At 39.3% G+C, this 26,176-nt stretch overlaps 1 protein-coding gene across 8 annotated transcripts; it reads left to right on the top strand.

Annotated features, from left to right (window-relative positions):
• Nucleotides 1-622: 622 nt before the first annotated feature.
• Nucleotides 623-25,545, top strand: LOC126871278 (uncharacterized). 8 transcript variants are annotated; one of them, XM_050629898.1, is made up of 12 exons: nt 623-1,023; nt 1,444-1,639; nt 2,957-3,121; nt 13,723-13,850; nt 13,948-14,073; nt 15,351-15,705; nt 15,830-16,001; nt 16,084-16,183; nt 16,268-16,442; nt 16,532-16,675; nt 16,957-17,130; nt 17,605-25,545. In XM_050629898.1, exons 1-12 carry the CDS (start codon nt 640-642, stop codon nt 22,038-22,040), a joined length of 6,555 nt encoding a protein of 2,184 aa, XP_050485855.1. In that variant the 5' UTR covers nt 623-639; the 3' UTR covers nt 22,041-25,545. The 8 variants fall into 8 exon arrangements, with proteins under 8 accessions (XP_050485855.1, XP_050485853.1, XP_050485860.1 ...); XM_050629896.1 differs by having other exon boundaries at nt 16,894-17,130; XM_050629903.1 differs by lacking the exons at nt 623-1,023; nt 1,444-1,639; nt 2,957-3,121 and adding exons at nt 9,510-9,929; nt 11,578-11,863 and having other exon boundaries at nt 16,894-17,130.
• The last annotated feature ends 631 nt before the right edge of the window (nt 25,546-26,176 follow it).

Here is a 26,176-nt window from a genome sequence, read left to right as displayed (position 1 = left end):
ATTTCAAGCATTCCCGGCAATTAGCAGACACAAAGAATAGAAATTTATATCTAACTTGTCATTCATATCTCTTCGCATTTCACTTGATTCTCTTAACAGTAACAAGTTTAGCAGTAAAACAAATAAAGTTCTATAGGTCAACTTTACAAATTATAATTATATTCTATTGGATTTAAACCTTTATTGTTTTAAACCTTTATCGTTTATTTGCCATTTGTTACAAGTAACAATAAATAAATAATTTAGTCTTAAATTGTTAATACCACTAGTTATTAAAGCATTGTGTGAAAGGTCCTGCTAACGAACTTTCGCATTGAAGTTGCCTAGCATTGTGTATTTACAACTTGAAACGAGAGTAATAACCAAGAGAATGAGAAACTAACATTCTGTCACGTTGACGCGCGCGAATTCCGTTTGAATGTGAAATGTTTTCCTGGCAAGTCAGACGTAAACGTATTCTCAATGCTCTCGCTGAACAATATTACTGACATTTCATAAATAATCAACTCTATTGTCAAAAGAGGTGAAACGATCGTAAGCACGATGTTTCTTAAACCTCGTACCACCCACAAGAAGTTCCAGTGAGCTCGAATGACTATACTAATAAGTATAATAGCTTAACAGTCACGTTGATGAACCATGAGCTGTAACGTGATGCCTCTGAAGAAGTACGCGGAAATTAGTTACCGCGTGAAATGTGTGGCCGTGGAAAATGAGCGCGTGTTTGGTGACGTGTACGTCACACAACAAACACGAAATTTGCTGTATTGCGCAGATGGATATCAGTTTCCCTCGTTGTATAACAGAAGCAGACGCAATCTGATTCAGAAATCATGGGAAGGTCCGGATTTCATGGAATTGAATCGGAAAAAGCCGATCAGAAGGGCTAGTTGCATGCCGACCAAAGTGGAGAGAACAAATTTGAAGAGGTCGAAATCTTTGGGTGACACGTGGGACGTAATCGAAACTGATTGCAAAAATGCTAACAATTCGAAAGATGAAAATTACATTTGCAAGCCAAAGGTAGGCTTATAGAAAAATATTAATCCTTGCTCGGCGTAGGTTAGATTATAGATAGGTTGCTGTTACCAATATCGAGTATTTTATTCTATAGGGATAAAGCGAAGAGAACAAGAAAAAGCTTTGTATTCACGTTTTATATCGCGTAAAAAATAAAATTATTCTTGTTGTTTAACAGTATTTTCGTAGGACTACAAATATTTGATACTTTGAATATGAAATGTAAAACCTAATGAAAAATGTTTCGATGAAAAATAAAGGACGTGCTCTAATACTTTTTGTAGCCACTGTAGTTTGGTAAAATATAGTAAAAATACCACGTAAATGTAACTGAGGAAGTAATAGACGTAAAATATGTTTCTAAAAAATTTGGTTCTAAAATCCCCATACAATGCAAATAAGCATATTATTTCTTCCATTCAGACATATCCATCACCGTTACCGAATCCACCCGAGAACAAAAAAGGAACTGTGTCTTCGTTAGTTGATCAATTGTTGCTAGATATTTATGGATTGCCAGACGATGACAGAAGACGATCAGAAAGTGACTCGACAGCCTCATCCCTGAAGATACGTCCGCAACATCAGCACCTGCAGAAGGCGCGTTTACTCTGGAAAAGTAAGAGTAATTCAATAAGAGTTGGATATGTCGGAGGAAAGAATAGAGCGTTCGTGGGTGGTGGATAAACACGTTAGCTCGAGAACATTTATTGTAAAGCATATTTCTCCCAGAAGCACAGTAGCTACTCTTAAAAATAAAATTATGGAAGAGAAATGGTTGGATACGTTCCAGTGAAAAACACTTTATTAAAAGAAATACTAGCTTCTATTTTAAAATAAGAATGCTTTTGCTGCATCGCGTGAAAAATCGCAATTCTCAACTAAATTTTTCGCGTTAATCACGAATGTCGCTGATGAAGAGCACAGTGCCACTTCGTTTATGATATTTAAACGTAATTCAACGCATGAAGTTTGAAATGTGACCAGATTAGGCAAAGATACTTTGGCAGGAGCTGACGAGACAAGAGGTCGTAGAGACAAGACAGACAAGCGACCTCGTTGACTTCGAGGCACGAAGGTTCTTTGACTTGGAGTACTACTTTTTCCTCCTTCTTTTTCCTTCTTTTTTTCGAAGGAGAAGCACTTCTTTTATCTCTATACGCGATGCTGCTTCATTCTACCTCGTTGAACATACATAAGGAAATACAGAGGAGAGATTACACGTCTTGAGCTAAAACATCACAAAAAACGTAGAAATGATCAAATCGATATAAATCGATACATATATTTATTTCATAGAAACATTAGAAACGCATTAAAAGAAGCAATTATAAATAATTATAAATAAAGATAGAATATATATTTGACGGATCAATTTTATCTCCTGCTACGTGAAGAAATTAAATTACACGACATTTCATTAAATCTCTAAATTTGATCCGTGAAACGTGACAGTTATTCGAGATTCTTTTTAAGCATCTTACGTATTATAGACGATGAGTCGTTCCCTCAATTTTTACCATCTAAATTTTAACGCGAAAGTTAACATAATTTAACTTAGTTATCGAAAACTTTGACGAATTTGCGAGACGAACATGTTTCTGGAATGGCGAAAAGAAACAGTCGGAGGGAGTGCACGCTCATTTCATCGAAGTACGCGAGGAGCATAAGCGGAAGGGTTGGGAAACTTCAATCTTCGGACGCTGTGTACACAGGGTGAGCCCTTTCGGGCCGTTATCAAGATTGCAACGCGAATTCAAAGATTTCTCCAAGTGTCTCGCCTTTTATCCGCGTCAGAATATAAAACACGCGATCCCCAATTTCGAAATAACCCCGTGCAATTCAGAATATTGTACGTGCTCGTTACACTGTAACTCTCACGAGATTAAAAGTTTTTTTCCTGCTCGTTATGTAACGCATGTTGAATTCATTTCAGGTGAGCACGAGCTTCAAGTTTTAGTGCTGAATTTACGCGACCATATTAATCACACTGGTGAAATACTCATTCGGCAGTTGCGTCGTAAAGATCATCTCGTCACCAAATGTGAGAAACTATGCGCCATAATTACGGCTCACCTTCTGGCAGTCAGCCCAAAATGCGGTGAGTATATTTTCAGAATTTTTACAATCTTGTTGTTGGTTTTTTCGAACTTCAAGCATGACATACACGTACGCTTGTATTTCGGTATTCCTTCATTTAGTTTTAAGTTAAGCGATCGTATCGTTTCATGATTTACTCGCATGATATTTATAACCACTAAAATTGGCTTAGGGGAAAGAAGTAGCGTTTAAACAAACAGCAACGTTCTTCCAATGTCGACGATAATGTCGCCGGACAAACAATAGAGCTTCATATAATAGGAAAACACAGCTGTTCGCATGGAGTTGCTTCAAGCTCCGTATTTCCCTTTCTGACAATAAAACCGTCGCCGCACAAAAGCGATCTTCGTGTTTCGTCTCGACGCGAGAAACAACCGCGCGATTTATACCGCCTCTTCGTTAACCGCTGGCAACTTATTGTTTATCTTATCGTCGTTTTGCATTTATAAATATGGAAAACAGTTGGAACAGGAATTCGAACCGGTGTCCAGATCTGTGGCACAGATACGCAAATTATGTGCATTCTTAAGAAAGACACAAAGTTATATTTTACAAACTTACAAAATTATTCTCATTAAAAATTCTAACACAATATTAATTTTTTTGATACGAACTCCTATGTCTAATATCTCTAAATTATAAAGGAGGCCTTGGGTTCGATCGTCATCTATTTCAATTAAATTTGTCGCGTCAATAGTTCTATATACAATGATTAAAACATAAAATTAATCAAGTTCGACATTTCATTTTCATAGTATGAAATTTGTGTAGTCAAAAGGCGTCGTTGGATAATACGAAATATAATATACTGGAAATTAATTAATTAATAAGTAAATTCTATAATAAATATAACGGTATGCAAATACATTTTCTAGTCACTACTTTACTAAACAACTTTGAAAGTTCGTGTTTTACGCTGCGTCTGCTGCGCATGCCCGAGAATTCAAAGTTATCGTCCAACTATATGGATTTTTGCTAGCAATTTCAATTTCTCTATTCCCCGATTTTTTATAGAAACCTTGATCTCCTCACCATACTTGCAGAAAATGTGGAAAAAATAATACTTAGTATGTGCTGTTATGGAATGAAATTACGTTATTAACACGACCATGTTACTCTGTAACTTCATGTCCATTTTGGAGCAGGAAGGCATTGCTCTAAAATTGTTCACGCTTCAGAAAACGTATTATCGATACTTTTAATGTGTTATTATCATGGCGTATCGCGAAAAATATTACGCTGATGGTCGACTCATCCGGAAAACAAAGAGGGCCTTCTTTTTCACGTGGCACGACGCGCGCTCGGTGATCAATAATTAGACTTTGCCGCGCGTATCGTGCGCGACACGCATGCCCGGCGTGCGGTAAGTGCGGCTGAACCTCGCGGCATAGCGTCATTGATAAAGTTTTAATGATGTTGCGCCTGCGAACCGGAAATGCGGAACTTTCCTCGGTCTTCTCTTTAACTTTAGATCTGCATTTAGTGCGATGAACCCGATGCATCGCGCGAGCCGATGCACAACTAAACTGGCACGCTCCGACCACTAGGCAAACATTTCATATCTGTGTTTACCTCCAGTTTTGCATAGTTCGCTTATATCGTGTGATATTTTCACATAAGCAATTTTATGGTTGAGTTTTCACCACACGAACGAGTGGGGTCATACTGTTATACTTAAAGTCGAAGTGTACTTAAATATACATTGTAATGACATTAAAATTTAAAGGTCGTTTACTTGGCTTCACTTAATTTTTATTTTTTAGTAGTTAAACACCTATTTTAATATATGTCAATTATTTTTCTCGAATGTCGATGACATTGCGCATTCTTTTTATCGGTATTGTCGTGCCTATTATTGGAATCCCTTTTTTAGTACTTCTGCACTCCCTCTTTTTTTATTTCTCTTTTTAGATACTCTTGCACTGCAATTTTTACTGTAGGAATTTTTCTTTTCGATATCTTACGACGGATCTCCTGTATATTGTATATGTAGGTTTTTTTCTTATTTCTAAAATTTCTGACTTCTTGAAAACAATTCTGTAGTAGGATCATTTTTCTATATGCTCCTGTAAACTTCTCTAAGTCCTCATTTCATTTCAAGGAAGCTCCTACAGTAATAGATCATTTTCCATGATCGATTTTAAATGGATCACTATTGTTAGAAATAGTTACTGGAAAAGGATTCTTCAGACGTAGTCAGATATTCTGAAAGGATGATTTTGCACAAAGTGATCACTGACTGCCCACAGAGTGCACAATGTCCCGGGCAAGTACTCGATTAGTGGGTCGGTTCAACTTGACCCATAAAGGTCAGCTTCGATCTAGGTACACATAGAAATTGAAAAAGTAATGGATTCGAACAACTCTCGTGAAAAGTTCTGGGAGCCACACATCTTTCCATGAACCTTAGTGTGCGACATTTAATTTGGAAGAACATCGTCGACTAAGTGCTTCGTGGTACTTCCATACTTCGTAAAGATATATATAAATAGTAGGATCCTTATTGATTGCGGATCCTAACTTCACCTAATTTGCTTAAATGTAATTATCTATATTAAAAAGTTTAAAACTGCAACAATTCTTTAAAAAATATGCGAATGAAATGACTTTATATCTAATTGTTGATGTAATTGTTTCTTGTTTTCATTGTGTTTTAATCAATGAACACAAATAGTTAATTAATAAATGCATTTTTAAGGACATGCAATTATTTTCATTCTATATGCAATATCGATTTTTATATTTATATTATTCAATCTTATAATTTTCCTCCTTTAATTTTTGCATTTAACAGATTGTTATTTGAAATAGGAATATGATAGACATTTCAAATAATTTCATTTGGTGTTCAAAATAGGTTGTTTTAATATTATATGCAGTAAGTACGACGAGTACGGCGAGTAAATTATTTGGGATCTAGTCTAGGTAATCAAAAAATCCTAAATATTTTTCTGGAACGAGTTTGCACTTAACAGTTTGTAATTCTACATTATCGACTTACGAAGAATTAATCTCCTTCCTGTCATTTATCAATTTATTAGCGTTACGACCGTTCGCGGAGAGACGCGGTCGCGAGGAAAACGCGTCTGCGAGAGGCGTAAATTCTCGCTACGATTCGGTGAATCGACGCCGCGAAGTAGTCGTTCCCCTGTTTCGGTTAAGATAACAGAGGTGGTTAAATGAATATGACACAGTAGAGTAAGTTATATTTCACCGTTTATTCCAGCAACTTATAACGAAGGCAGTTACGCTGGTGCGTATGTACGAGATGAGTGAGTGACTGATCTACGGGTGTGTATACCCGGTGGAAGGATGTTGACCGTTCGAAGGATGTGAAATCAGTACTGTCTTGGGAGACGATGCTGTGTCGGAGGAAAGCTAAGGATGGGTGTGTCTAGCGCACGGGACCATCGGATTTGTTGGTGCCGATGTTAGTTAAGAGAGTGAGGGAAATAGGCTTCGTTGTTAATTGGTTAAACGAAGGGTGTTAACCGCCCCCGAGAGAAAGTGGTTAGTGGAGGAAAGTTGCAGCGTACGTGAGAAAAATTAACTTTCCCTTGTCCTTGGTAAACAATAGTCTTTAGAAATTCTTCGGAAATAGACGTTTGTTTGGTTTGAAGGACCTTTCTAGGAAATCTATGAGATTTATGGAAGGTACTTGAGGCTATTGAGGGTACGCAGTGAGTATCCGAAGACATCTGGTTGCCATCTTGCCCGCGGTGTGTGGCCTGGGCTAGGTAGAGTGTTACGCGACGTAACAATTAGTTTTTATTACCGATTTCACCGTTCCCTTCACTACGATCCTGGTCATGGTATTCGTTTTACTCAGGACAAGATGACACTTTCGTCGAACAATTTTTCATCCTTAACTCGAGAAACTTATCGACCTCGCACAATTTTTCAAACACAGCTTCTAAACTCTGTCCTTTGCCGGAGTGCTTCAATGGCTCAACCGAGCGTGCAAAATATTAAGTAACTGTTTCCAAGCCATTACCCCGATGTGCTTGCAAAAGCGGCAAAAACATGGTCTTGCGAAATGAGCGTATCTGCTGAATATATCCGCGCGGATTATGCGTTGATGATTGCATCGATTATCGTGATACCCCTGGCTCGCGTCACGCAGAAAATGCAATTTTTTTCACGTAAACTGTATACACCAGTTTAGTTTTTATATTTAATTCACAACAGCTCAACCTTTATCTTTTAACATGTTTTAAATATTAAATTCTAGCGTTAAATTATTCAAATATTTCGGATTATATTTTGATATAGATTACAATTCTATCATCTCGAATTTTAATCTACAATTTTATTTGGACGATTATATTCTATCACGAGTCATGTATTAAACTTTCCTTTTTGCAAATAAGAAAATAGAAAGCTCGTAAAAAATATTTCTTTCGGTTTCACTAAATAACTACACGCTAAAATTACTAACATTGGCTTGGAAGTATCATCCATTGGAACACGACCATGATGATCGACAGAAAGAATAACCCTGGAAGCTGAAAATAAGCGGTCAGACGAGACTCCAGCTGGATTGAAACGAATTGAATTGGGTCGAATTCGCGCGAAAAGGATCGCGTGTCTCAATCGAATATGGACTTGCAATGTAGCATTGTTGATACGGACAAAGGTAATTCTATCTACAAACGCTAAGCTCGTCTTTAATTCATGTTCGATCAGATTTTCCATGTACGAGATGGGAGTCCTGGAAACGCGATCGAAAGACGTCGATAACTTAAATTTTTCCATTTTCGTCGTTTCTTCCAGTTAGCTGTAAAAATGAATCGTATCGCTGATATCTTGACATTGTTGTTAATTATTTCCGACAGTTGTCAATGTCAACGATAATGCCTAATATTAATGATCATTTCTGATCGAAAGAAAACGAAACGATATACATAGTTCTTTCACATTTCTATTCTTTTATCAGAAGCAAATATTTACATGCGCATATTTCAGACTCTCAATATTTAACTACGGAATGAGTTATCATAAATTTGACTATAGAATGAATTTTGAAACTCCCAGAAACCTCGTTAAATTTGAATGATATGCAGGGTGGTTGTTAACTGGTGGTACAAGCGGAAAGGGAGTGATTCTACGCGAAAAAAGAAGTCGAAGATATAGAATAAAAATTTTTCGTTTGAGGGTTTGTTTTCGAGAAAATCGACTTTGAATTTTCGCTCGGTACGCGTGCGGTACGTTATAACGGATCTCACTGCAGATCGTTGTCTCGATGGAAAAATTTAAAAAAAAAGAAAAAAATTAAAAAATAAAATTTTTATTCTATATTTTCGACTTCTTTTTTCGCGTAGAATCACCCCCTTTCTGCTTATATCGCCAGTTACCAACCACTCTGTATAATACTTATAGGGGGAGAAAAATAGAATGGTTCATGATAAAGTAGATTATCAAGTTCATGCACAATATATGTACGTAAATACTAGTTCGTTAACTATGCGACAACGATTCGTATCAGTTAGAACACATCAGTTCACACGCTGGCAAGGTTATTAATAATGTAGAACGGAACACGAGCAATATAGCATTACAAAAATAACAGCTATTTTTCAGTTTTTATCTTGAGAGCTTTATTTTATACTCAAGAGGATCGTCGAGATAGACACTATATCCACGAATGTATCTGATGGCCTTAGTCTCTTCGTCGTGTTGCTACTGACTCTGACGACATTTCCGACTGACCCATAAAGGACCGAGTCGATAAGTTCATCGATCGAAGGAACATGGCTTTGTTGTGTACGCGGATTAAAATCGACTGCTGCACCGCGATATGACGTGGTGATAAAATCTCTTACTTCTACTATCGCGTACGCTATGGAAATACTCATTTATGACGGAACATTGCAATAAAAATAACTGAAAACTTAAAAACTACCTTCAAACGAACACAATAACGAGAAGCAACGTACAAAGATAACAAAAGTCATTGAAAAAACTGCAATAATTTCTCACGACGACAAGGGTAACTCTATTTAAGGATACCCATTTCCCTAACAAAAGAACTCTCAAGCAAAGTACAAGAAGAAGAAAAAGAAAGATAATGGAAGAGCTCCTCCAATTATTCAATCGCAGCACTCGTCCAACAACGAAGAGAAAGTGTGCCCCGAAGTATTCGTGGAAACGAAAAATAGCAGCAGGACAGAACGGGAATAATCGCGGCAACGTCGTCGAATAACCGAATTCGAGCTACCCCTACGGAGCGGTCACGGCGTTCCCGTTGGCCACGAAGACGTTGGCGCACGCGAGCACCCCCACAGATACAAATTCCTCACCAGTGGGGTGGTGCGGGGGCGCTAGCGCATGCGATCTAACGGGAGTGGCTTGATCGCTAAGGCTGCCACAGCGAACGGTTCGTGAAACGGCTTCAGTGTGCCTATTGCAGGGTTCCACGAGACAACTACCCCTCCCATACACGCCAGGCACCATAGTTATTTTCACGGCGGACGTACGCGCGCGCGCGCATCTCTGTGCTTCCGCCGGCGTAGTGGTCGTTAAGCTAACTCGACGTATTCGTCTACGACCACGTCGTTGTCGTCGTCCTGATTGTGTACTCTCGCTCAGTACAATTGTCCATAAAAAAGAAAGTTTGGTCTGAACCAAAAAGTGAAACATCACGTCGTGTGTATCGTCGTTACAGTGCGTCGTGTAAATTCCAACGATTTCTCTCTTTCCCTCTCTCTCTCTCTCTCTCTCTCTTGCTGTCTCTCTCTCTCTCACGTACACAAGAGGGTGAACCAGTACGCGTCAGTGTCGGAGGGGTGCACTACGGGGATGTGCTTCTGGTGAGTGTTCGAGGAACGTGTGTGCTCAGTGACACGAGGCCAGATGCGTAATACGACGTGCGGTTTTCCCGAGGACAAGCCGTCCACTTCACGTTCACGACGTTGATTCGCGCACTGACAATGGTAAGACGTCCCTGGAGCAGTCTCGCGGGGATGTGTTTTGGTAGCTTCCTTGACCGCGTCGAAGCACGTTGATTTATCGAACGACAATGATCGTTCTCGTATCTGTGCAGCTTCGAGTACACGCGAACACAGGACGAAGGGAAAGAGGACGTTGAAAGTTTCGTTAAGTTCTTTTGCTTCTCTTTGCTTGGAACGTTCTATTCGGTAGAGGAGGGGGGACATCCTTTTCCTTGGCCAAGAAATAAGTAGGCCTTCAAAGAGCGGAGAAATCGATGTGTATTCAACGGCTGAATAGGATTAGATAAACCAAAACGTTCGATACACCAGTTCGACCGATGTTAATGCCTCGTTTCAAGCTGCGATTCGCGGTGAACGTGTACGTGCTCGCGTTGATGTTGGTTCGTGCTTGTGTTCGTGTACGTGTTCGTGGGGTGCGTAGCAACCATATGCAGCCTTTTAAACCATTCTCTAAGTTTTTTCGGACGAATCTAGAAGATATTTAACAACCTTTTTAAATGACCTTTTGTTATTTTTATCGTTAACTCTGTAATACTTTGAGCATTATTAAAAATGTCTTCACTTTATGAAGAAATTTATATTGAAAATAGTTACGTGGTAAACTTGTTCTTTTTATTGCCAACGCAGTCTAAGAACAAACCGCTTTTATCTTCGACAGTGATATTCGAATCTGTTAACTTTTCATCGACGCCAAATGATTTATATTATACTAAAAATTTTCGTCCCATCGGAAGACCAGAGATTTCTAATGTATACGTTACGCTCCGTGCGTCACATGCTTTCCATTGAAACACTGATAACCAATCGATTTGTCCCAGTATCACCAACTTCTTCGTAGAATTGTGCGCGTGCATTACGTATCAGTGGTACGTCCGCATTAAACGCTTTGTAACAGGTGGTATACTTCATGTAGACGCGATTAACAAAAACCACGCTGGGAACGCGTTTTCGTTTGTCACCAGGATCCCGATTTAGAAAATTGCTCGTGCTTTCTAAAAATTAATGTTTTCAAGCTGAGCTTCCTGATTCCTTGATACGCTTTTAAGAAATTAATAATTCCTTCGTTGTTTTTAACAGTGGAGTAGCTATTTAAGTTCGTTTGTTCTCTACAATACCTAAGCTTTATGTATATCGACCATTTGAATAAGCAAAAGGCACATATGTTAATAATCGGCTCCTCTCGGTACATATATGGTTACCCATTATTTTATCAATACACATGCATATTCGTAACCGTAACTAAAGGAATTTCTTCGTTCGATTTTCATATATAGTACTCGAACGCTATCGTATACGATACGTGTGTGTTGGATAATAACGGCTAGTTGTTCTGCTCATAACTCACGGTGTATCAACTTTTCAAACTGGTCGACAACCATGACGTATCAGCGTCGACCGCAGCGTTATCGAGGAGAAACTTCCCTCGAGATCGAATGCGCGTAACGCCGACAAATGTTATTTTTAGAGAAGGTTTTGCGCGAGGTAAACGTTGCCATCGGGATTTCAGACACGTGATAAAAATGCATCTCGCACGACAGAAGGTTCGCAGAGCGCGACTAGCAAACATGATCCCGAGGAAATAAGCGGAAGGTCGACGGATCATGAATCACGAAAACGGCTGAAAGGCGGCTGCACTGCGTACAACAAGAGGCGGCTGAGGTGAAAGTGACGATGAAGAAGAAAGAGAGGCGTTCCTAATTGGAGAATGAGCGGATTTTTCAACTCCCTGAAAAACTTCGCGTCAGGAGCCGCGTACGCTGCCAGCTCTGCCTCGAAGTACGAAGAATTGGAAGGTGAACAAAACAATTTCAACGTCCGGTGCATGCGACTGTCTCTGTGTGCTCCGTTTCTCAGCAAATGGGAATCAACGTTTGGTTTCGTTTCGTTCGACTGTGCATGCGAATTTCAATTAACTTTCGCTTCGCGGCTTTACGTTTCAAAGCTCTGTTTTCGTTTCGGCTGAATCGCTTTTGCTTTGAAAACGAGATCACCGAATGCGATGTGATTTCATTTTTCGACTTGATTCGAAAGCGCCGTAATTACTGCTTGATTCGTTCGCCACTGATCGAAATAGGATTTTTAAATATAGATAGAGTCAGACTCTTGGGCTATTCTTTACGATCGACTATGGTAATATTTATTGTGTAACTTAAACGTTTGCCGAGATTGATACGATGCTTGCATTGGCAACTTCTTGGAACGGAGGAATGTAACTTTGTCTCCGTCGTTCTAAGAGTCAACAACGATGCTTTTGAAGGAGTCTTTACTCTTGTATTAGTAACGGGAAATATTATTTCGTTGTGTAAATTCGAATACTTTTTAATTGTGTACACAACAGAAATCTTAAGTTGCGCTTCGCTGATTATGAATTTCCTTCTAAGGCACATAAATTCCAAGGATGCAAAGTATGTACTCCCACGAACTACTAGAAATTCATGAAACGTTTGACGATTGAATAAGTTAGAATCGAGTTTCTCGAAAAGTTGATCACACGCATTGGCGTCGTACTTTATTTCAAGTCGAACGAGTCTCTATTAATGGACTTTTCGTTCAAACCAAATCCTACAGTTCAAAAGGAAATTCGGTTACATGTACTGGGTGATTCGAGTTACGGAATTTGCGGAATTTATCCTTGGGCAACAAAGGGATAATGGAAATCAGTTCACATTTGTATCCGTAATACATTCTGATAGACGAGTTATAGATTTTATATTTATCGGAGCGCGATTGTAAAATTTATAATGGAACATATGGCCATTTCAACTTGTTGACGCGAAATACATTTATTTAGTTAATGATTTCGTATTTAACTAAATTAGATTTCAATGTAAACATGTTCCTCTCATTTTAATTCGTAATAGGTTGAGGTGATATTTCGTACCTATACTTAAAAAGAAAAGAAAAATGTTTGTGTGAAACTGTAAAAGTAAGGAAACATTCATTTAGGGAGTAATTAAATATACGTTAAATAAATATACTATTATGTATTCATTAATATATTTATTAAAAAATAAATTTTCAAGTTCAAATTTCAAAAATTCAAAATTTTGAATTGAGGTTTTACAAAATCGAATGGATCAATCGTAAGAATATCAACGGAGTCGTCCACGCAGAGTGTGTCATGTATCCGATTTGAAGATTCACGACGGCTAATTAAATAATAGCATTAACGACGATAAAGCCGTCTGGCCGATAAATGTATTAATATGCTTCGAGGTTTCATGATGATCGAAGCATTCAATTCCGATTTAACTGTCCATCTTTCGTCGTTTGTTCTGCGCGTCGCCTTGTGTTAGATCTGACGTTTGATTGCAAAAGTTCGTAAACCAAGCTGAATGGGAGTTGACATTTCGATCGAATTACAGATATTAACGTTTCTGTTTGTTCAACGCAATTTATACAACTCGAGCAATTTAACGAGTGCCCGTGTCCTCTCTAACCTCGATCCTCTCGTTTTTCTTTTTGATCTTCAATGTTTAACAAGTTCCATATTCAGTTAGAGGATTGTTACTCGAATATCTTTGTATTTTTCTCTATATTTTTCGTTTCACTTTTTTTCAATTTCATTTTATTCATAGCAACGTCGAACTGCTGTTTGCACAAATTTCTTCATCAACCCCAGATATTTCTCGAGCATAAATTGAATTTACAGTCGAAGACACGAAGATGAGATTTAGCCTGACGCCGCAACCAGGAGAAAGTGGTTTTATACAATGGCTGGACGCGATGAAAATGGTTGCCAGGTTACCAGGAGGAATTCCGCCGGAATTTCGAAAGAAGGCGAGTATCAGACTAGATTCCAACATCTACCAGCTTATTGTCCTATAGAATGCATCCTCATTTCTCTCTATCCTCTTTTTTTCTAAATATTTCACAGTTGTGGCTGACACTGGCAGAACGTCATCTAGAGCAGCGCGGCGTAGATTGGAAGCAGGCTGAAAAGATCTGCTTCAACGAGTGGAGCAATCCTGACGATGAAGAGCTTGGTATACAAATCGTTAAAGTAAGGCTGCGGAACGTACATACTTTTTATAACAGTTGCTCATGTACATCGGTGTTCTTATGAACTTATTGCTCACCATCTCTGGCTGTCGTAATGACGAGAGCGACATGATTTTTCGAGAGCAATATCTAAATTTGAAATGCAAATATATATCTATGCCTTTTTATTTTTCTCCATGTATATATCGTTGTTTTTACATTTTTGATTGACTTACATTTTTTATTTGTTTTATCATTAACGAGTGCTATTAGGTACAAGCTTATTTAGATAGAGAGGAAGAAGTAATTTTCCGTTGCTTGTTAACTAATAGGACTTCAAACTGACTACTAATAAATACTTGTTCGTCGTTCGTTTACTGAATTATTCATTCGCCGTATAAATAGCTATTAATATTTTTTTATCTCTGTCGTCAAACAACGTTTCAAACCACGCACTTTAAATATTTCCCAACTTCCAAATAGCTTTCACTCTCCGTTACTTTTCCCACGTTTCAACCAAATACTTTCCAAATAATCTTCCTTTACAGAACGAAAACAGTCGAAACCAGTTTTCCATTCACGTTTCACGTGCCCACGAAAATTTGACACCACTGCTACGATTCCTTCCTTATATTCGCCCTCATTCTTCGTATAATTAAGCGCAATTAAATTTCGATCATCAATCACTTCGACGCCGAGCAATTAAGTGTCGCCAATGAGCCTTCCAATTAAACTCGCTTGCGACGAGAAAAACTGACCTTTAATGAATCTGGCCGAGTCACCAGCCAGCTCGTTTCATTTTCCTTCGGTTTCTATCGGAATCGTAATTCGTCCCGTTAGAGTTCCATAACTATAAAATCCTATATACACCGCCTGTTATAAATATTATCGCTATTGGAAAACTCTAACAAATTTTATTTTATTAAGTATTCCACATTATAAATATAATTATGAATGGTTCACGAAATAGTGACCAAATCAAACCTAACCCTGTTTGAACACTTGTACAAGCTATTTCTGAATATACTACGCAATATTGAAATTTGAAATTTCATTAGCACTGTAATACGACATTATTGTCGTGATTATATTGCTAAAATTTGCAACGAATCTGAACATGTGTATAAATCAGAAATGTATAGAAACGTCGAAGATCATGAAAATATTTGAATAGTCAATTATTCACGATTATGTTATATTAGTAAGTCATAATTTTAGAATTTTATAATATTGAAGCTTAGGTGATATTGCACGAACATGTACACCATTATACACACTGTATTTGAACGAACTTTTTAGGACCTACACAGAACGGGCTGCAGTCTGTTTTGCGGTGCAGCTGGCAGAGACAATCAAGCGGTGCTTCGTCGAGTTCTGCTTGGTTTTGCCCGATGGAACAAGTCCGTCGGCTATTGCCAGGGCCTGAACGTGTTGGCCGCCCTCGTTTTGCAAGTAATGGATCGCGCCGAGTCCGCCGCGGTGAAGGTGATGATCTACTTGATAGAGGGTGTCCTGCCCGAGGGTTACTTCGCGGACAATCTCCGTGGCCTGTCGGTCGACATGGCGGTATTTCGAGATCTCCTCCGGGGCAGACTGCCCAAGCTCTCGAAACATCTGGAGGCTCTGCAGAACGATGCTAAGGACAAGGCGACAGGTAACCAAACTGGTTGTGCAATCGTAACTCTCTGTTCAATTCAGTTGTAGGGACTGCGAGATCGGTCCCAGGGGCGTTGTACTGGCTTATCTTATTCGCGAAAAAACAACAAAAATTTGTTCAGGCAGCAGTTACGAGCCACCTCTGACGAATGTGTTCACGATGCAATGGTTCCTTACTCTTTTCTGTCACTGTTTGCCACAAGAGGCTGTCCTGCGCGTATGGGACCTCATATTTCTCGAAGGAGATGAGATATTGCTTAGAACCGCACTGGCCATCTGGGAAGGACTTTCCGAGTAAGTAGAATCGGATTGAATATCTATAATTCTATAGCTTCGTTTGTTCAGTTACATATAGAGTGATATTGTTCGGTTTCAGTCGTATTATGACGGTGACATCGGCGGACGAGTTTTATAGTATAATGGGAGTGCTGACAAGGGAGATGCTCGAGTTCACGGATACTAATAACCTCATAAAGGTTTGCCAGAACCCTTTATAGAATTATTGAAAGAATTATTAGATCGAATACGTGACGAATGATATAATTGTGTCACTTTGATAGAATATCGTTAGTATGGGATCTTTGCATGGTGTAACGGGGCTAAGAGAGAAACATAGATACAATATCACACCTTGGGCAAGAAAATTGAGCGACGACGAGGACAGCGACACGGAGGAGGATGAAAGGCTGGCCGTGGCTGCTGCGATGTTCAGTATGGCACAGCGATTGAAGAAAGGTACGAAATAAAAATACGTTAACATTGTAATCATTGTACCGTTAGGATATTAGCTGTGGTTGTTTCACATCGTAAAAACATGTTCGCAGATCGTATACCTCAAACGATTGGAGCGCTGCAGGCAATGGCACCCAGCAGCGACCGAGAACGGCTCGCTTTGGACATTACCACTTTGAAACAGCAGTACGCCAAGCTACGCGAACGTCAACGACAAGCGCATATTATACTTTCTGGTAATTACAGATTCTAATCATAGAATTAAATGTATTTTGCTAAGGTTTAAGGCACGATAAATCATCTCGTTTCCTCCATCGCTTTTGAGATGCGTGCTTGACATAAATGTTTCGCATATATTAAGGCATTTGACAGTAGAATAAGACCAATGGAAGTATGTCTGTTGCAAATTGAACGGCTACAAGAATGCATACGTTACTTTTTTTTCCTGGCGCAGCTGCATGTGCAAGGCAGACCATGGTACCACCTCCTACTTCTCAGGCCATGAATCATCTTTTAGTGGGCAAAAGTGCGCTCGTGAGTGGGAAGAATCGACCCCTGAGCCTACCTTCTGGTGCTGCAACGACGAAGATAAGACCTACGACGCTAAATCAAAACCGAAGGGACAGACAAGGCGTCACGCTTCACTGGAAAGACACCAAAAAACCGAAGCAGAAACCCTCGAATTTACCAGGTACAAATAACACGAACAATACTTATATACAATGGTTCTTATAAGATTTGTTTGCAGATAGCAGGTAAATTTCTGTTTCTTCTAATTCACCACTTGCTAGTTTTTAAATATATTATTTGACGAAATAGTTTACTTATCGATTAAAAGTAATGAAGCACCGATAAATGGTAATACAGGAAACTACAGATTGTATTCATATGTATCATCAGTTGGTAAACGATTCTTACCAACAGTTAGTTTGTATCTGCTTTACCTACGATAGAAAGGGAAGTATCCTTGAAATTAAATAACATGCTTTGCATTTACATCGCTGATTTAGCATGTATGTGTTAATTTAATATTATAATGAAACAACAAGAGGTCGATAAATAAAAATTATTATGAAACTTTAACTAAAAATATCTCGTCCTTTATGATAATCAAATTGTAGTCAAGTGTATATAATGGGCCAATGTACCTTCATGTACCTTTCAGAAACGGTGGAATGCAGCGTTGTAGCAATGCAATCCACGGAAGCTGAGCTGGCTTCTCCAAAGCGGAGTAACGGTGACAGTGATAGCGACAGCACATCGACGGAATTGTGCGACGAACCGGACCGTCTCAGTGACGTTGACAGCGAAGACCTGACGTCAGCATCCGAATCCTGTGTCGTCGGTACGGATGAGGAGAAAAACTCTCGAATCACCGGATCACCGATTCGCGAGAAGCCACTCGATCGTTCGTTTCTCGAGGAGAAGATAGAACCAATCAACGCCGAAGATTCGAAGGACTCGAAAAGCTCCGAGGAAAACCTTGGTGACATATCAATCGCTAAGATTACCGACCAAATAAGACGATTATCAGCAGAGGATGACAATAATTCCATGGTTCCTCAAAAATTTAGCGTGCAGAGCAAAGAATCACCGGAAGAACAATCGACGAAAGAATTGAAAAAAGAGAAATCCATATCAGATCTATCTATAGATTACACTTCCGATAGTAATATCATTAAAAAATCGTCATTGGACTTGAACGAGTACGATTATCTAGGTTTCAGTGGCAGTAAGATCAGTTCGAAAGAAGATGAAGTATTAGTGCACGAAAGGCATCGATCTAAACAGACAACAAACGAGATTGTAGATATACCTCGAGACGAAGTTGCGACAATCAAGAAAGACCAAACTGAAGACAAGATAACTACGACTATGAAACAGGATTCTTTAAACATATACTTGGATTATTCAGCATCCTTGGACAAGAAATACGATAGAATCAAAGATAAATCAAGCCTCGATGTAGAGATAGAAAATGAAATTAGATCCGACCGATATAAAACATCCTTCGATTTCTCTAGTAGAATATCTTTGGACTTGAAACCGTATGAAACTTCAAAAGTAGGAAGTTTAACCAGTGACACTGCAGACACAGTGAATACTGAAAGAACGCTTTATGGCAAGGCCTACGTTGGTCATCTTCCTATTTCACCTGTAACAGTTGATCAAAAATTAAGCAGAGTGACACCCAGTATACATACAACGCATAATACTACTGTATTAACTCGTGAAACGCCTGAAATTGTACATAAAACGTTAGAGAACACGTCATATAACGATAGAATACAGACGACTCAAACGAAAATTTATTCAGACCTAGTGAAGAGTCCTAAAACACCGGAAAGCAACAAATCATTCAGTTCAGGTGAAACCATGGGACCTGATTCGAAACCATCGAGTCTGACAGTTAGCCCAAGGACGCCGATTAGATCAGAATCTCGAGATTTCCCTATGGACAAATCCCTGTGTTCGTCAGTTAGCTCAGACTCGAAGACTTTGGTTCTTCATTCTGCAGATTCAGACAGTACGAGGGACAGCACGAAAACCGACGCGAAGAAAATGTATGAGATTTCCAATTCGGCGACACCTATCAGCATGGACTCGTTGCAGAAATCAGAAGCCAGCCCAAAACTAGTCGTGAGCAGCTCCAGTGAATCGTGTAGCCCGAGTAAATTAAAGTCTTCCGAGAGGTCGTTCAGTTCGGACCTGCAATCGCCAATAAGTGCCAACTCCATAAAGTATACCTCGAATTTCAGTAGACGGGGCCAAGATGACGTATCAGGCTCGCCAATGGACTTGAGCAGCGCTACCTCGCCGTTTTATCCGATCTCGAATCCGAATCAAAAAACTCCGACGTCCCCGTACAGTGCTTCTAGAAGAAGATCCAGTTTGGACAGCAACGAAACGTCACCTGAGCAGAAATCGACCAGTTCGAGGGAGTCGAACAAGTTTCTAGGTTATCAGTCGAAATTTGACTCCTCCATAAAGACGTCTGATATGAAAGATGTAGACGGTACAGCACGAAAAGGTGACACATTCGTCAGACCAGAGTTCATCACGAGGAATGAAGATTCGAGTATTAATTTGACGGATAGAAGAATCAATGTTAGTGATGTTAAGTATTATCAAACAACGAGTACGGATTACTATCGCAAGGATAAGGATATTTTTGATGACGGAGGGGATGATCCGTCATCGGAGAAAGACGTGGTACCTTCTTTGCCTCAGGAGAAGCTAGATAAACATTATTTGAACTATCGATATAGAGATAGATCGAAGTTGTTGGAAAGAAGTTCAAGCAGTTTGGACAGTAGAAGGTACGCTGATATGAAGTCATCGGCTTCCACCGATGAATTTTCAGCGTCGATCGCGCAGAAGAGATCCAGTGACATTTTAGAAGATATTAAACACTTGGAAGCGAAAGCAAACGATGGGTCGTCGGATAATGGGATGTTGACGAAGAAGAGCAGTTATATTTGGGAGGATATGAAGAATTTAGAAGCCAGGAGGCAAGATACCTTTAGTGATTCAGCGAGGAACTTTTCGAAACATCGTCTGGAGATACCGGATATAAATATAACCGGAGAAAGCAGAAAATCGTACGTAGTACATCCGAAGATCAATATCGACGAAAATAGCGACAGCATATTGAAGACTATGGCCTGTGGTAAGAGTAACGGCACAGATGATGGCAGGGAGTCGAAGTTGGGCGTGTGGACGAAGGTGAAGCCTCGTAAAAAGAGTGACAATGGGCGGAGGAACAGCGACAGGGCGTTGAAGATCATTCAAGAAAACTCCGCTATACTTCAGAAGATTCTTGCGTGTCAGGCAAAAAAGCGTCTGCCAGACCTGGAGGAGATATCGAAAGAAATTACCATTAGCCCTATAAACGAGGAGATTTCGAAGATCTTTAGTCCGATATTAGAGAAAATGGGATTAAACGAACACGAGATTAACGAGGAATTGGCGAGAATCAATTTCAAGGATTTCGACAACATGACCGCTACCAGTGTGTCCGAGTTTGATGCAAAGATTAACGAGGAATTATCGAAGCTTTCTCTGATCGACGAGACGGAGCAAATGGACCATTTCGACGTGGACGAGGTGATATCCCACGAATACTTGAACACGAGAGAAGCTCTAATAGATCGTAAGATAAACGAGGAATTGTCGAAATTATTGGCAAACTACGACGATCATTCTCCAGCTAGTATGGTGAGTTTGGACAAAGGACCATCCAGCCAGAATATTAGCGAGATCGAAGGACTGGATCTGTCCAGTATTTCAACTAACGTATTTTCCTATAAATCATCCAATGACTCCATTGACACGAGAAGCGACTTAGGCTCGACGCAGGAACCGTCCATTCCCGTTGACAAGTTTCCGAAATATACGGCATACGCCGTACCGAAGTATCACGTGGACGACTCATCACCTAAAAGTGACATAGACATCTACAGAGAATTGGAGAAACTCGATAAGATCTCTTCCGCACAGGTGTTACCAGATCCGACTTTGGAGCTTCCACAGAAGGAATTGTCCTCGATTCCGTACGTTCCAAATACGTCGCCCTTCAAGGATGTGTCACCATTGAGGTACACTTCCAAGCCGGCTCAATACGACACTTCACCCCTGAAGACTTCTTACGATCCCTACAAGACCTTCGACTTCAAGCCCAAGTTGTCACCTAAACACGTTTCCACTAATCCATTTGTGTCAGCTACGTATGAGAAACCTGTGGTGGATACCGCTTTCGAGTACATTAACCATAAACCAGAGATCTCGATCAATACGTATGATCTACATTTGAAGAGTCCAATGATGACGAAGGAATCGCTAGAGTTTCGTGTCAGATACGACGATGATCCAGTCAGAGAAGTTAACACCGATTACATGTCTCTCCAGCCAGAAAGTAGATCGATTACTACCCCGAGCAAGTCTCCTTATTTCAGCAATGGAAATACCGAACCGTTAACGCCTACGAAATATATTTCTAAGGAGGAAAGAATCTTGGATACTGGTGGTACCTCGTTTCTGAACTATCCCAGCGAATCTTCCGACCTTCTTCGTCGAAAATACGACGCTTTGTCTCCTAAGGAGTACACTCATACCAAGAGTACGACGGATTATGATAGACACTTAGGCACGTTACCTCCTATAGAACCTGGAACAGAGACAGGATCGTATTTACCGACGAGACACCGAGATTATCATTCTCTATCACCGAATCGTCAGTTTCCTGATCACTTTCCTTCTACTATCAATCATCACTACACCTCGAAACTTTCATCAGGTCTCTCTGACGAATCGAAACGACCGGTTTCTCATCCGGAATTCCCTGGCAAGATGAATGTTGGGAAATATGCAGAATTACCCGATAGAAGTTCCAGCAGTTACAAGAAATCATCTCTTAGCTTAGGTAACATAGGACACTCGAGTAAAGGAGCTGATAATAATTTCAACACTGTGACCAGTCCAAAAACGCAGTTCAGTCCCTTTCCCGTTAGAAACGCTCCTAGGAAGCCGAAAGAACTTACGCTGAAATTGGGCCTCTATTCGCCCAAAGGTTCTGATACAGGACAGTTAAAAAGGTCATAGTGTAGGACGATAAAAATTCTGCTTCTGGTTTATCGCGTTGATTTATCTGTTCTAAATGGTTGTTTGTTGTTGATTCTGCGAAATGTATCAGATGAATTGTCTTTGTTAAAGGAATGTTCGCATTGACAGTGACTACGATATTACCAAAATGGGCCTAACTTATCGTTTGTGGTGCCTGATGTTGCCAACAGCTGAAACTAATCGTTACCAGCGTAACACGTTATGTAAGTTTATGTGCGGATATCGATCGTAGAAATTGCGAAGTCTGCCTTCATCTGACACGAACGTACTATGATCACGACAAACGATTGTTTGTTCTAAGTTGGCGTTTCTTGTCTAATATTGTGTCGGTTATTAATACATTCCCTGTGGATTCTATTTGTGCAGATGCTTGGGAAATTTAAAGATACAAAAATGCATAGAATACACAGTATCCGTTATAATATTTGACGGATGTAACAAATCTCTGCTTAAGCATGCGTTCCTCTAACCATATTCATAAGAATATGGATTTATATAAAATTATCTACGACGGTGTATAGAGGGACGTGTCAGAAGAAGAGGCACAACTTCGAGGATATCGCTCAACGAAATGAACGTTGAACACGAGTTTCACGATTTATCGCATACTTACTCTTTAATGTTAATCATTAACTCGTTTCCTCAAACGTTTATAGTCTACGAACGTTGAGTAATTAAAAATCATTTTTTTTTCTACGAGCTCTGCTTCATACAGCTTAACACACAAAAATCTCTTCGATGTAAAAATACAAATAGAAGAAAAAATATAAGGTGAAGAGAAAAGAAGAGAAGCTTGTGAAAATAGCGTACAAATCCTTGGCGAAACGTACTCGTGCGATTTCTAATGCAATGCCTTCAATCTCCCTCCAATCACGCAGGAAAAACCTCGTTATCGCGTCTCGATTATTCACTAAATTTATGCTAAATAGTCTGTGGAAGCGCACGAAGCTTACTAGTGGAAGAAAGGGGAAAATAAAAGGAAAAAGGACGAGGGAAACGTTACAAAATGCCTTCCATTCCTTCGAACGCGATTCACTTTACTACGGTAATCTCGCATGCGATCGTAAATCATGACACTGATCGCGAGACCGTGGTAACGTGAAATTTCCTTTGAACAGATACGATATATAATACAACCACATAGATTGTATAAAATTATAGAAGTTGTTACGACGGAGCAGCGATATAGAGCTTAATTTATCCGTACGTTTCGCGCAAAACCTAGACGTGCAGTGGGCGTATCGTTTAAGTAAAGACCGAGTAAGTACCATTATTCGAGGCCAGAGACACAAAAGAGGCAGTAAGGCAGAAAAAACAAATTGTACATAACTACATAGACGTTAATTGTATATTATTAAACAAAAAGAGGTTGGGAAGGGAAAGAGAATGGGGTTGTGTGGAGCTTGAGAGTCGTTCTAAATCTTTTTATATAAAATAAAAGAAGTAGTATTTTTAGATGTTTCTAATATGAGATAAATCTTCGTATCGTCGCCGTCACTGAACGAGCTTAGCTGGCAATGAGCTACGCTTGTCGCGAGAACGATCGTTCTTTTTGCATATTCTTTGTTACCGGTACGACTGAAAAGGAGGCAATCCATTGTTTCAAATAAATTTAAATTTAAAATGGTCTACAAGTTTAAAGAAAAATCTTTCAATTGAATATTATTCAGTTACTTTTATAATATATATTATATATATACATATATATCTTTTAAAATATAATATCTTTTATATAATTATATATCTCCTATAGAGGATCGTAACGCGAACCTCTATAACACCTTCAATCGATATTTTATAAATACAGGTTTCATTCTATTGTAATTTGAACTGTCGTTCATGTCGATAATCAGAAATTTCAAAATTGCCACGAAGGTAATCTGACAGACAAGAAATAAAAGATCTAATCTCAGAATTCTGGAACATGCGTTAACGAAGTAACACCACGGAAAAAATATACATAGGCTGATAACATGCAATTTATTTTCATCGGCTTGCATAGCGATATAGATGACAGTCTGTCGACCATTACGTCCAATTTAATCATTGATGGCAGGTAGAATCGTCAATTCGCAATCTGACGCGTGCAGATTTTTATACTCAACAATCGAGTCGGAAGAAACATAAGCTCGACGGTTAACTAGAAGCAGAAGCGAAGATCGTTGATAAAATTTTCCGAAGTAGCTGGATGCGTTAATGTGCCTCTGCGATCAACCCGCGTCAAGTTTCGGCTAATTTACAACGACATGCCGAGAACTTGGACAAACAAAAAAAGAAAAAAAGAGAAAATATCTGCGCGTCAAGAAAACCAGAAATTCTTTTCGACGTCGTGTGACATCGGTTATAGTTCTTTTTATCTACGTCGATTACTCTAAGAAAAAAAAGTCACGCTTGTAGATAAAATTCTACGCGTATTATAAACTAGCTTCTAGATACAATTCGCTAATTTTATCGCGAAGAAGAGATAATTCTCGAGATAATTCACAGTTACCACGATCTACGAGAAAACATGTGAATCATGGCACGCGAAGCTTATGAGATAACTTTGCACTCGATTAAACGATGCATAAGAAGAAACCTTTTCTCCTGCGTAAAGAAATCGTAATCGTAAGTACGAATTAGCGTTGTCTACGATGTTACAACGTAATATTTTTCATGGCCAACGTGAACGAAGACGAGGAATCGCCGTCGTCATGTTCTTCCGCTGACGAGCAAACAAATCCAGTGAAACGAATCCGATGATCCGTTTCAGAAGCCTGTGAGGAATAGAAAGTATTCGTAAAAGGTGCTTTAGCGAGACATTTTGATGCGTTAGGGAAACAAACAAGAATAAAAACTATCTAGGACGTAGGTAGCTGGTAAGGAATCGATGATATAATATCGTTTGTTCGTTGTTTCTTGCGAATGGTCGTTTTCGAAGGGCGGAATATCGCGTGGTTCACGTTGATTCCCAGTATTCGGTTCGTAATAAATTCGGTTTACTTTATTTGTAACAACTTTCCGGATGTATCGTTGATCCGACAATATAACAGGCGTTCTCGATTCGTTTTCTAAGGTTACTTCTTAACGGCGGGAGCATTTTTTAACGTACATACACAAGTTAACACATGAAAATTATCGTAACAGACAGCGGTCAGAGCTTTTTCTACGCAGGTAATCGAAAGGGAAAAACGTAATCGGGAAGTGAAAAAATGAAGGGCGTGTTTTAAGCAGAATGTTGCCTTCGTGTGACGATCGTTGTGGAGAACGTGATTGTTACGAGAGGGCACACGAGTCCTATTAGAAAAAAAGTCATTTATAAAGAAATGTTATATTTACAAAAAAAAGGGTATGTATGATGTTGTTACGTGACGTTTTGTGAGACGTTGTTGTAAATATCTATCGGTACGAGAATCATGCCAGATATAAGACTGTATATTTGAAGAGCATAGAGATGTAAGTCGTTATGAATAAAAAATAAACGGAACAAATACATTGAGGAATACACTTTGTCCTGATGTTTCTTCGATTTTACGTGGAACCGGGATGAATTCCTAGTATTGAATAACATTCACGATATCCTTTAATAAAAATACCATTCCTAGAATTTTCCTCCATCAGAAAGGGAAACAATATTCTATTTTAACATGGAGCGTTTCGCTTCGCTCGCAAAGGGATATTAAAAGAAGAAAGAGGAAGAAAAAGAGAGAAAGAGAGAAAATAGAAGAAACGAGCAAGGGAAGGAAAATAAAATCTATCGTAGGAAATAGGTTGAAACTTATCGACTAAAAAGCTCTTGCCATACCTTTTTCCGCGAACAGTACCACCCCGATATCTTGCGCCAGAGTGGACATTTCATTTCGTTAACACGATTACGCGTATTCGTGCGCAGAGTATCGTGAACTCATTTTAATTGGGATTACGTTTCAATTAAAACTCTGTTCCCCATTAGGTGGTAGCGTTGAGTTTTGGAGAATAATTGATACGAACAACACGTTATCCGATTGCGAGGCCGGATAAAATATGCATGTTTACCAATCAAAAGGTGTCCAGTGTTATACACCTGCTCGTTCTCTCCTCCCTGGATAAATATGCGACTACTATGGGTTCTTTGGCTGGTAACGTGCGACCGTGTG

This window comes from Bombus huntii, chromosome 11 (assembly GCF_024542735.1).
Source record: "Bombus huntii isolate Logan2020A chromosome 11, iyBomHunt1.1, whole genome shotgun sequence".
NCBI lineage: Eukaryota > Metazoa > Arthropoda > Insecta > Hymenoptera > Apidae > Bombus > Bombus huntii.
The sequence above is the reverse complement of the archived record's forward strand: the minus strand, read 5'-3'. Positions and strand labels throughout refer to the sequence as shown.

Coding starts and splice junctions, on each gene's coding strand:
- LOC126871278 (XM_050629896.1), top strand. CDS start 640: ATGAGCTGTAACGTGATGCCTCTGAAGAAGTACGCGGAAATTAGTTAC. Junction 1,640..2,956: donor GGCGCGTTTACTCTGGAAAA/GTAAGAGTAATT, acceptor AATTCATTTCAG/GTGAGCACGAGCTTCAAGTT. Junction 15,706..15,829: donor TGCTAAGGACAAGGCGACAG/GTAACCAAACTG, acceptor AAATTTGTTCAG/GCAGCAGTTACGAGCCACCT.